Source organism: Pan troglodytes, chromosome 15, assembly GCF_028858775.2.
Source record: "Pan troglodytes isolate AG18354 chromosome 15, NHGRI_mPanTro3-v2.0_pri, whole genome shotgun sequence".
NCBI classification, from domain to species: domain Eukaryota; kingdom Metazoa; phylum Chordata; class Mammalia; order Primates; family Hominidae; genus Pan; species Pan troglodytes.
In genome coordinates, this window is record NC_072413.2 from 28,166,044 (window position 1) to 28,178,440 (window position 12,397).

Genomic DNA, 12,397 nt, shown 5'->3' on the forward strand with positions numbered 1-12,397 from the left:
CAAGACATTGTGTGAAATAATGTCAATACTTTTGCAAAAGCCTGTATAACATGCCACTCCTAACCAGAATTGCTATGGAATCAAACAAACTGAAAAATAAAAATGTTCATGATTACTGTGGATATTTACATAACTGCAAATAAGCAATCTCTTTAATCTTTTCACCCTACACTGAGCAATTGCTCAGGTTAAGAGAATCACCTAACTGTAAGAACACTGAGTGTAGGAAAAAATCAAACTAATTATCAACAACACCATATATTATGCACATTCATACTTTTCATTCATATTTTCATTACTAAATTAATACTTTTCAACTGTTTTATAATATATGCGGGGAAAAGTGGCTGCTGACAATTAAGGAGAGAAGCATTCAGAAATTCCTGAAATTGTGCCTAAAAACAAGCAATACATTCACTAGTTCCTCATCAATCAGTGGTTTAGTCAGAATAGATGCCAATGAACTAGTGAAGGGTGTATATTTTTTTCCTTTTCACCAAAATAAGTTGAACAAAATTCCTGTGTGATTGCATATTTTAAAATCTAAGTTTCATGTTTGCCAACATTGCTAAGCTACTATATCAATTGTCTGGCTTAAGCCAAATAAAACCTTTCATAACTTTGGAAGAAACTTCTACACAGGAAACTGTAGATTTAGACAGCCGAAATTTGTCTGAATATGCATTGTTTTTGTACCAGTTCTTAACTATTTAAATTATATGATATTCCATAACATCCATAGTGGCCATACAATTGAACACTCTGTATATTTAATGATCTGTTTTTCTAGATGAGACCAGAAAAAGTAAGAAACAGAACAACGTGAATTTCTCTGCTGCCAAATAACTTCAAGTGGTGCTATCACAACTGGTTTTTAATGGCACAAAAATATTTGGTTAACAGTATTAAAAGAATTCCTGTGGGAAATATCTCATATTCTTATAGATTAAAAAATGTTTTGAATAGTTGTAAGGAAAATCACCATTTTCTTTGTATCTAAATTCTATCAATAGAAAGAGGGAAATGAGGCTGAGCGCAGTGGCTCATAACTATAATCCTAGCACTTTGGGAGGCCAAAGCAGGTGGGTCACTTGAGCACAGGAGTTCAAGACCATCCTGGCAACATGGCAAAACCCTGTCTCTACTAAAAATACAGAAAATCATCCAGGCGTGGTGGCACATATCTGTAGTCTCAGCTACTCGGGAGGCTGAGGTGGGAGAATCACCTGAGCTTGGGAAGTTGAGGCTGCAGTGAGCTCAGACGGTGCCACTGCACTCCAGCCTGAGTGACAAAAGTGAGACCCTGAGAAAGAGAGAGAGAGAGAGAGAAAGAGAGGAAGGAAGGTAGGAAGGAAGGAGGGAAGGAAGGAAGGAGAAAAGAAAAGAGAAAAGGAAGGAAGGGGAGAAAGAAAAGAAAAGAGAGAAGAAAAGAAAAGGAAGGAAGGAAACAAGGAAGGAAGGAAGGAAGCACTTGTCTTGTTTTGTTCCAACATATTCCAACAACAAGAAAAGATTTAAGAAATTGAAATCTCATTTTCAAAATCACTCTAAAGTAATGCTGGGGAAATTAAAAGATGAGTTGTATCTTTTATTATTAAAAAAACACCCTATATTTTTACCTCTATTGCCACATTTGGGTTTAGATTTTTCACCTTAAACAAGGTGATGTTGCAAGGTCAGAGGTCAAAGATTACCCTGATACATAAATCAAAGCAAACAAATATAAAAACAAAGCAAGGAAGGAAACTTCATGTTACCATCAACACCTATAAGACTGCATTCTACCAAGTTCTAACACTCTTGAGTCCAGCCCTGCAATATTGATCATTATACTAGTTATTTGGTATAGTTTGAGAGCTTATTCAATGATTCCAGTCTAATACACACACACACACACACACACACACAAAGTTTCATATAATTATCCATTACACTCTTCTTTAAAAGATTTATAAATAATTAAAGATTGTGGTTTTCTAAAGGTTTTATAATGGGGCATGGACTTCCATGACAGATAAGTGGTAGGCAGTGGGAATATCTAAAAAAGACTTGTGATTGGTTTTGCCAAACTGATAACTCAATTGTTTCCCAGTAAATTTGCCTTCTCATCTCAAAATGACATTTCTGCATATGCACAACCAATTATGTTATATTAGCTATCATCAGATGGAACAATTTAGCAAACAACCTCTAGATGTTAGCATGACAGCAAATTGCAATCTCCCTACGTCATTTCCAAGCACCTTCCTTCTCAAGTATCAAGCGATGATCTGCAAATAAGCTTTAAATTTTGGTCTTGAGAACCAGAATTTTGAATCATTGTGTTCCCAAATGTTGCACCTTTATCTATTTTATTTCCTTTTTAAAAAATGAAGTGAAATACCATTGACATTGCACTTGTAATTGAAAAGGAGTTAAATCATCTTTCTGTCAAAAATAATAAAAAGCAATGAAAATATGCTTTACTTTTATCAGCAAATGTGTCTTTCATTTAGTAATAATTAGATTAGTCCTTAAAGAATGCTGAGAGTTTGAGATTTGAGAAACTGTTTCAAAACATAACTACTTCTAAGATTTGCCCTGATACAGAGGGCAGGAAAAAGATGTCACCTGGGCCTTACAGCCATATTGCTTTTTTTAATATTATAATTTTAATTATATATTCATATAAGAATAAGATAAATATAAATTTCTTTTGTTAATAAGACAGTATGCTAGTCTATAGAGCTTTAAGCTTTAGTAAACAACAGCATTTATTATGCATGTATTTACAAAGCAGTATGTATGTTACATGTATTGTCTTTAAATCTCAAAGTAATCTTAGATAAGTCACAAATATACATTCATTGACTTACAAATGTTCTGCATTCTCTAGTAAGGTCAGTAACAGTTATTCATGAATAAATTAGTGAAGACTTACATACAATCATCTCACAAAAAAAGGTAATAATCATTAGAAAATAAAGTTATAAATCTCCCATAAAAGCTATGATAGGAATCTGGTGAAAATAAACAGCACAGTCATGAAGTATGGTCTTCTGGGGCAAGTTTTTAAACCTTATTCCAGTAACCCCCACCACCACCACCACCATACACAGTGTACTTTTACTCTTTCAGATTGATCTCAATTCTGAATCTAAAGGCCCAAATGAATTCATGTATTTATCAAATGAGCCAATCATCCAACTCTTCCCAGCCCATGGACTACAAGGCTTAATGGTTTTAACTTCACAGTCTCACAGGATATTCTTGTGTAAACTGTCAAATAGTAGATACCTGTTTTAAAAAGGTTTATAAGTCTGTGAATTGATAGAAAAATATAAAGCAGAGTTTCTCTTGGGAGGCCAAGGCGGGCGGATCACGAGGTCAGGAGATCGAGACCATCCTGGATAACACGGTGAAACCCCATCTCTACTAAAAATACAAAAAAAAAGCCGTGCATGGTGGCAGGCGCCTGTAGTCCCAGCTACTTGGAAGGCTGAGGCAGGAGAATGCTGTGAACCCAGGAGGCAGAGTTTGCAGTGAGCCGAGATTGCGCCACTGCACTCCAGCCTGGGCAACAGAGCCAGACTCCATCTCAAAAAAAAAAAAAAAAAAGAAAAAGTAAAGAAAAAAAGAAAAATATAAAGCAGAGTTTCTCTTTGGGATTGTGAGATATGTGATGAGGCCTCATTTTTTGCAGTCTATAACACAAAATATAAAACAATACTTCACATCTGGAGGCTATACAAGGATAACGAAGCTCTTAAAAATATATTTAAAAAATAATTAAACATAATCTACTATATATATATTCCACATCTGTAATACATAATATACAGTTCCAAAATATAATCCTGTTACATTATTAAACTTGAAAAGAAATTTAAATTTTAAAAATACAGGCAGGGCACAGTGGCTCATGCCTGCAATCCCAGCACTTTGGAAGGCTGAGGTGGGAGGATTGCTTGAGGCCAGGAAATCAATAACAGCCTGGGCAACACAGTGAGACATTGTCTGTATAAAAAAATTATAAAAATTAGTCAGATGTGGTGGCACACACTTGTAGTCCCAAACACTTGGGACGCTGTGGCAGGAGGATCACATTAGCCAAGACTTTGAGGCTGCAGTGAGCTATGATTGTATACTGTACTTGTAGTCTGGGCCTTGTTTCAAAAAATAAAATAATAAAAATAAAATTAGAGTACTAAAATTATATTACTTAAGAATCACCTAATAGGCCAGGCCCAGTGGCTCACACCCAGTGGGATTCCTTAAATCCCAGCACTTTGGGAGGCCGAGGTAGGAGGACCTCTTGATCCCAGGAGTTCCAGACCAGCCTGGGCAATATGGCAAAATACCATCTCTACGAAAAATTTAAAAATTAGCCAGGCATGGTCGCCCATACCTGTAGACCCAGCTACTCAAGGGGCTGAGGTGAGAGGATCACTTAAGCCTGGAGGCCAAGACTGCAGTGAGCTGTAATTGTGCTACTGCACTCCAGCCTGGGCAAGAGAGTGAGATTCTGTCAAAAAAAAAAAAAAAACACACACACAGTAAAATGACAAATTCTATACTTCATCATTAAATCAGAAATCAGTAGACATATAATATAGCCAATTATAAAATTGGAATAAAAATATATACACCTAAGCCCCAAAGACCATCATTAGTTTAAAAGGAGTTTGTTGGTCCAGGGGAGTTGGATTGATCAAGCACCTAATTACTTTCGGCTTTCTCAATCTATGTGGAATGTGCGGAGTATCTAAAATTAGTAATAAAGAGAAAAATGACACCACAACTATTAAGAAAACAATGTATAATACAATTAAAGTGAAACAATTACAAGCAAAGTAATGCTACTTTCAAACCAAGGCACTAACCTTACTTCTTTAGTGAGCTATCTACTTAAAATCTCACTGTTAAATTTCTTTAGCCAAAAGATGATTCTGAAAAGTGAAACTATATGCCAGGAGTCTTATAAATGCTATTACTCCATTTAAGTACATTTAAGAGTAAAATATCAGTTGCCTTTCTAATAAGGTAATAGCCAAAATGAACAATCATATTAATGGCATCAAGCATCCCTAAAGAGTAACACAGCTCATTTGAGGAAAAAAAAAAAAAAAGAAAAGAAAAAGTATGTGTGTGTGTTTGTGTGTGTGGTAGATAGGTAGATGATGTACTATGAAACCAAACTAGCCCTTCCTCTGGAATTTTTTTTCCTTGCTTTAAAACAATTCCTCCTCAGTCTACATATTCAAGGTTTCTTTGACAGTAGAAAGTAACAGTGTTTCAAAGTGAAGTCAATGATTGTTATTATTTTTTACCCTCCTGAAAACAATAACCATGTACGCTAACAGAATACATATCTTTATATACAACCAGGCTTCAATGTCACACACTTGCAAACTAAATAAATAAACATAATGTAAATAAAACCCTGGATCAATACTTTCTAAAAAGAAAGAATAACATATTATATAGCCATACATTGTTACATACAAAAAAGCAAGACTAGATTTTTCACCTAAACTAGAAGATGAAAGAAATAATTCTTTACTTATATAAGTCAGTATATACTTAGTGTACGTTATCTTAAAATAAGTATTTTTTGTTGAATTACCATCACAATGTTTCAAGTACAATCGTGTCTGCTACATCATTAGAGAACAACTATACTCTAAATTCTAAATAATAACAATAATAATTTACAGGTGAGTTTCTCAGGGAACCTTATGCAGCCTTGTACACCTCAGTTGCTCATCCCAAAGGAAATGTCCTGTGATGTTACTGAAACCGTCAGCTAATATTTCCAATGCTCGTATGATCTATGTTAGTATTTAGAGAGCTCCTGAACAAAGTGAATGAAAAACTTCTTAAGACATTTAAAACAACAGATGTGGAAGACTCAGAAAGATTCAGGAGAACCTTCTGCTGTAAGTTCCACACGACTTCAGCCCACATAGTAAATCGTAAATGATTTCAAACCCTCTGCTCTCTCCTGAAACATCCAATCCCCAAACTCCTGTCATCCTTCCTCATAGCTGACGTCCTCATAAGGTACTTCCAAAAAAAAACTGAAATAGAAGACAAAAGAACTCCCTCCCACTTCCTTAACTCCACACTGACACTCTGCCATTCCTACTGTCACAACACACAGAGATCCTGTATCCTGTGATGGACCTTCAGCTCTCTTAATTTTGTTTCTGCTGGGATAATAATATATTCTGAAAGAGATGACAAATGACAGAGAAATTGAAAAAGTCCTCTGTCCAGAAACACTATCCAGTATATATTTATTTACAGAATTCTGTATATAAATAACCCTCAAGTTCACATCTGTAAATCTAACCCCAACTTTTTTATAACCTAAAAAAAAAGTGAGATCTTTACCTTAGCTATTCCAAACAGTCAAACTTTTCAAACTTCTTTGAGAGAGAGAAGAAACTACTAGAATAAATACAAAAGGAAAGGATTCCCCTTATAAATCAGTCACCAATCAGGGCTGATGATTTTCCCTTTCCAGTATTTCTCCCGGTCTCTCCCTCAAGTCTTGGCTCATGTTCCAACTAGCTCATGACTGAACTTCGGTGCTCTTTCTGCCATAACATTTTTGGCATTCTAAAACCTCCATACAGCAAATCCATCTTTCAGATGTCCTTGGTATGATGTCGCTATGAAAAGATTACTGAGGCTTCTAGCAATTTGAGTTTAATTCAAGGCCTTTTCATAACTGTACTTCCCTTAAATAGCCCGGCCACCACCTGCAGGCCTGCTGCATTCCATAGGTGCTTGCTGTCCCTCTCCCTCTGCTCTCGTCTCACTCTCTCCATGTAACACGCCCCTTGGTAGCTTCTGAGACACCTGGAATTCACCCTCCATTTAAAATCCCACTACCAAACCTCTTGAACCAGGCATCAGTCTCTCCATTCTGAACTCCATGAGGAAGTGGGGGGCGGGGTGGAGGGAGAATTCAAGCTGGTCAAAACAAAGTCTATCAATATTACTTGGACCCAATTTGAATATTCTCTGACACTACTTCACTTGCTTTAGAATTTAGAAAAGTTAAAATTGTACAGAATTACCTTTGCTTTTTGAGAAATTTTGTTTTACACTGTATACGTGCTTATGAAGCATTGCTGTTTCATTAACTGGTCTGCATCCAAATGGAGAGGATTGTGTACAAGGCTTTCACAGTGCCTAGGAGTGCTCCTGCTGACCCACAATAGACATTCCACAATACTGATGTGGAAAAGGAGCATGATATGACTTACATCAGCATTAGACAAAACGTGTCATTTTCTTGGAAGTTGCAAACAGTCGACATTACCCGTAATATAAAAGTAAATTTCCATAAATAAATTCCTGGCACTCATTGTTACCTTAGTCTAGAACTTTCACAACTTTCTAGATCAGTGATTTTTTTCCACCTGGAGCTTTTAACATTCCTGTGCTCAGTGCCGCAATTCACAACCCTTAAGGTTTAGCAAACTCCGTTACAAATAATTTTAAAAAAGCAATTCATGATTATTCAAGTGATAATTAGAAAGCAAAAGGAGTGCTAGCCAGTCCTCTAGGGCTGAAAAATTCAGCACCTTTAGAGACCTCTGTCTCCACTCCTGAAACGCTGGCTGTTTACACTAAGAAGACTGGCGCCATGGCCCCCTCTCCCTCACGTCTGTATCACCCCCTTCCATGCAACATCCATCTGGATGGCTCCAGAGGCAACCTGAAAATCCAAACTGCAACTGTAAACAGTGGTGGGTGGGCTGAGTCTCCTCTGGGGGCGGCCTGGCCCCGGATAATGACCCTTCTAACCTGCCTTCAGTGGCCGCTGTCCAGAGCCCCACAGCCTCAAACTTAAGGACACAGCCAGCCTCGGGGTGTTCCTGGACATCACCCCCACCACTTCAACGTCCTACTATCAGCATCCCGGGAATGAAAAATAGGAAGGTCGCAACTTTCAGGTTTTGTCGTTGGAAAATGTGTTTCCATGCTCATACAGAGGTGGAACTAAAAGATGACAAGGCCTTGGGTACCTGCACTCCTGGTCAGTTGTTTTGACAACTGGCCGAGTCAATCACACTCTCTTAAAAGCTTTTCTGACAGGTGAGAAATTCCTTGTCTCCAGGTCATTCCAGGGGCACTCTGGTGCAGGAAGGAGGATTCCTGCACCAGGAATGCGCTGGTCCAGGGTCCGTAGGGGAGAGAGGGGAAGAAAACCGGGAAGTCTCAAGGACAAGGAGGGGCGCGGCGAGGAAAGGGCAAGATACCTGGAAATGTCATGAGAAGGATGGAAATGGGTGAGGAGGCGGCGGACTGGAGAGAAATCGGTGAATAGAGGAAGATGGGGCGAGAGGAGGATGAGCAACAGCGAGCGCAGCGCCTCGGGTTGCAGGCGTCCAGCCGCGGCGGGGCCAGCCGCTTCCAGAGCGCCGGCGAGGCTGGCGGCCAGCCGAGCCCCGGGAGCCGAAAAGTTGGCGCGGAGAGGGCCAGCCAGGCAGCGCCCCCTGCGCCGCGGGGAGGCGCCGGGCTGGCAGCGGTGCGGCGACTTACCTTCTGGTCGACAATGGAGCAAGCCATCTCGCGGACGTGCGCCAGGCTGTAGTCCCCGGACGAGTCCTGCAGCAGCAGCACCGGCTCACGGCTCAGGCCGATCTGCAGATGGAACGAGATGCCCCCGACCGGGGCCGCGACAGGAGCCAAGAACGGCGCGGGCCCGGGCCCGGACCCTGGGACCAGTGCGGCGGCCGCTGCGGCAGCTGCCGCCGCCACGGGCAGCAGCGGACTGGGCGGCCGCAGGACCGGAGGGGCGCTCATCGCTCGGCGGGGCGCAGGGCCGGGCAGCGGAGGGCGGGGGCTGGCGGCGCGGCAGCAGAAAAGTTTTGCAGCCGCTGAGCCAGGAGCTTCTTTCTCCGAGAGCCCAGACGGAAAATAAAAACTTTCCGGAAAAGTCCCTGGGCTGGGGGAGGGCAAGGGGATGAGGATCGGGAGGGGAGGGGACTAAGGGGAGGAGATGAGGAGGAGGGAAAATGGCCGAGGCGGGAGGACTCTGCGGCCCGGAACGCGGCAGCCGGCTCGGGGCCGCCGGCACTGGGAAGGCGCCGCCGCCGCCAAGAATCTGCCGCCTGGCGCGCTCGGAAGGACGGGGCGACGGGTCGGCGCGGCCCGAGCGCCGGGCGGGGGCGGGGGCGGGAAGGGGGCGTGAGGGGCGGGGAAGGGGAGCTGGGGGCGGGCACTGGGGAGCCACCACCCGGCGGGCGCGGGAGTCGCAGGAGCAGCGGCCGCAGTGGCCGCAGGGTGCCCGGTCGCCGCCCCCTCCGCCCGCAGTTCCCGGGGCCTGAGCCTCCGCGAGCCGGGATAGAACCGAGTGGCGGGGCTCGGAACCGCCTCGGCAGGCGCGGCCCTTCCCTCCCTACAGGGATTCCCGTCCTCTCGGGTCCCGCTGCCCCGCCCCGACTGCGGACGGAGTGGATGGGGTGCACCGCCTCAGACCCGCTTCCTGGGGTCGCGAACTTCCCGGGCCCCAAGGTCCCTGCCACCTCTTCCAAATGCTAGAGGACTACGCACTTCTACAAGTGAGGTGACTTTTGAGGAATTCAAGAATGCTGATCACAGCGGTTCCCCTTGGGTCTTACCTTCGGAGGGTCAAGGGAGGATGGGTCATCTGGAACCCACTTACATCCAGGCCCCTCTGGGAGCCCTGGGGTTTGTTGCCAAAGAGGGTAGGAAGCCACTCCACAGAAAGGGATTTAAACTTGTCTCTACCCTTTTTGTCGCTCTGACGCGCCCTTACAGCCAACCCTACGTATTCCACCCCAGCTCCTAAGGCACCGGATATACACAGTGATCTAAGGAGAGGGTCGCTTTGGAAAGAAAAGGCATTGACTGCCCAAGGGCAGGAGGGAGGTCTGATGCGGTCTCCTTTCCTTTACCTTATTCTTTGCGCCTGAAGTTTCTACTTTGGAGCTTCAGAAACTATTTTCCTTCTCCTCTATCAATCTAAAGTCTGTTATATAGGAGCAGTGCCCCCAAGTCCACCTCAGCACCGCCACCGTCATCACAAGCACAGCCATCAGGATTGGGCACAACCTGCCCTAATTTGGATCTCCGTTTATTTTTACTGTTGTTTTGGCAGGGTGGGGATTGCTTTACATTCGTTGGAGATGAATTATAATTCTCCCCTCCAACCAGGGTGGGCTTCATGGGTGTGCGACTGTGCAGTTGTATAGGCCACAGCTCATAAGACCCGTGTTTGGCTTAATATTCTGGGACAATAGTCTACTGTCGCTGTTTTGTTCTTCTTCATAATTTTTAATCAAGGAGTCTCACATTTGTATTTTGCAATGGGCCACGCAGATAATGTAGTCAGCCCTGCCTCTCTCTTTGCCACTTCCCTAGACTTTCCCCTTCCCCTGCGTAAGTACACACAAATATACCTAAACAAACATTTTGTATTTTGTATAGCTTATTTTGTTCTGTTTTATTTATTTATTTATTTATTTATTTATTGTCTTAACTTCTGGTTGTGGCCCAAGATATTGCAAGGTAGCTTCCTTTAGAACCGTGTTCCCAGGGTCAGTAATGGAGCCCCAAACACTGCAAGGCTGCACAACTGCATTGAAGAGACTTGAATTTATTCTCTGAATGTGATGGTTTGATAAGGTCTACCTGTGTTTACATTTTCCCTGCATAGTTACTTATGAGGTGGTCCGCTTCATCCCTGATACAGGTAGGTAATTTTCCTAATGTTCTAGACTCAGCTAATCTAGGAAAATGGTGGAATTTTTCTTGATGAAATGCCTTTCTAAATTCTGAAGGAGGTTTTTTTCTTTTAAATGTCCGAAACTATACTTCATTTTCTTTGAAATCAGAATAAAGTTAATATTCCACAGTTTTCTATTATCAAAAAAAAGCTTGCTGGTCAGTTTACAAGAGACTTACAAAAAGCTAGTTTCACTTGAGATTCAAGAGCGCTGAAGACATTCATGTTTCATAGATATCACAACTGCATGTTGAGGACTTCTCTGTTCCAGGCACTGTACTGGCACCAGTTGCACAGCTGTGAAGACAGGTGGTCCTTGCCCTAAAAAGATCACGGTGAAAAGGGGAGGGGGGATGGAGTAAAACCACAAATGATATTATTTCTAATATTCATAATTGCAATGAATTTTTTAAACCCAATGGTGAAGACAGTGACTTGTGGGAGGAGGGATGAAGAAATGGGCACTGCTCTGGACTGGGAATGAGAGAAGACTTCACTGAGAAGTTTACATTTGAGCCAAAATCTGGATGATAGAAAGGGTAGACTTCAGAAGAACTGGGGGAATAACATTGTAGGCATAGGTAACAGAGAGTGCAAAGACTCTAACACAGAAATATATTTAACATTTTCAAGGCATAGGAAAAGAGGGGCAAGTGCGTGAGATGAGGTCAGAGAGCTAATAGAAACCAGGTTACCAGGAGTCTTGAAAGCCATGGTAAAGTGTTTTTATTTTAATTCTCAGTGCACTACCAACCCATTGGAAGGTTTTAAAACAGGGAATAATAAGATTAATTAGCATGTTTTAAAAGATTACTCTGGATTTTGTGTGGAATATAAGAGAAAAGAGTAAAAGTGGAGACACTCGGTAGGAGACTATTGCTGTTTTTGAGTCTAGAAACACGGGTTAGACTCCTATGGTTGTAGAAGAGATGCTAAGAAATGGGAAACTGCAGGCTCTATGTTGGCGGAAGTTCTTGCTGAATGAGTCAGAGATTTACAAGGAGTGAGAGAACAAGGGTGTCACAAAAGACTCCCAAGTTTCTGAGCAGTTGGACTGATGGTGGTGCCAATAATTGACACAGAAGATAGAGAGTGAGCAAGTTCAGGGAGAAATAAGATTTCTACTTTGACCATGTTGAGTTTGATATGCTGCTAGATATTCAACTTAGAAATAACATCTAGAGCTGGATATATGGGTCCAGCATCCAGAAAAGAGAAGAGGGTCAGAAATACATTTAGAAATCTTCTCAGTGTGCAGAAGGCATTTAAATGTGAGATTAGATGAGAACTCTAGAGAGAAAGAGCTTAAGGTACTTATCAGTTATGAGACTTAGAGGAATTTTTTAAAAAGTATGAATAACTTCTTGTTAGACTATGATTTATCAATAGTATGAAAGATTTATGTAGGGTGTTGGAAATAATTGATAAGGAAACAGGAGAAGGAATTCTAAAGATGCCCTAGAGAATTAACATTACTTTTAAGAAGGTGAAATATTACTGAATGCAAAAGAGTGAATAAAGAAAAACAAGAAGAAAAAAATCATGTATCTACTGGACCTCCCCATCGCAAACAGAAAATTCCCATGGAGTTGGTTATTGCAATTTCTATTGTAGGCACCTGAAATCTAACAGTTTTCCAACTGCTGCTCA

General features: G+C 41.8%; 1 protein-coding gene and 1 long non-coding RNA gene across 3 annotated transcripts in view; both read right to left on the reverse strand.

Annotated features, from left to right (window-relative positions):
* PRKD1 (protein kinase D1) overlaps positions 1 to 9,175 on the reverse strand; it is a 353,235-nt gene extending 344,060 nt beyond the window's left edge. The window contains exon 1 of one of the 2 annotated variants that reach the window (XM_016925950.4): positions 8,539 to 9,175. In XM_016925950.4, coding sequence (XP_016781439.2) covers positions 8,539 to 8,802 — 264 coding nt within the window. In that variant the 5' untranslated portion in view covers positions 8,803 to 9,175. The remainder of the gene's footprint in view (positions 1 to 8,538) is intronic. The other variant, XM_024348689.3, reaches the window with a different exon arrangement.
* A 1,361-nt stretch (positions 9,176 to 10,536) lies between these two features.
* LOC134808281 (uncharacterized) overlaps positions 10,537 to 12,397 on the reverse strand; it is a 229,124-nt gene continuing 227,263 nt past the window's right edge. Inside the window, exon 3 of the long non-coding RNA XR_010150899.1 lies at positions 10,537 to 11,068. This is a non-coding gene — a long non-coding RNA (uncharacterized LOC134808281). The remainder of the gene's footprint in view (positions 11,069 to 12,397) is intronic.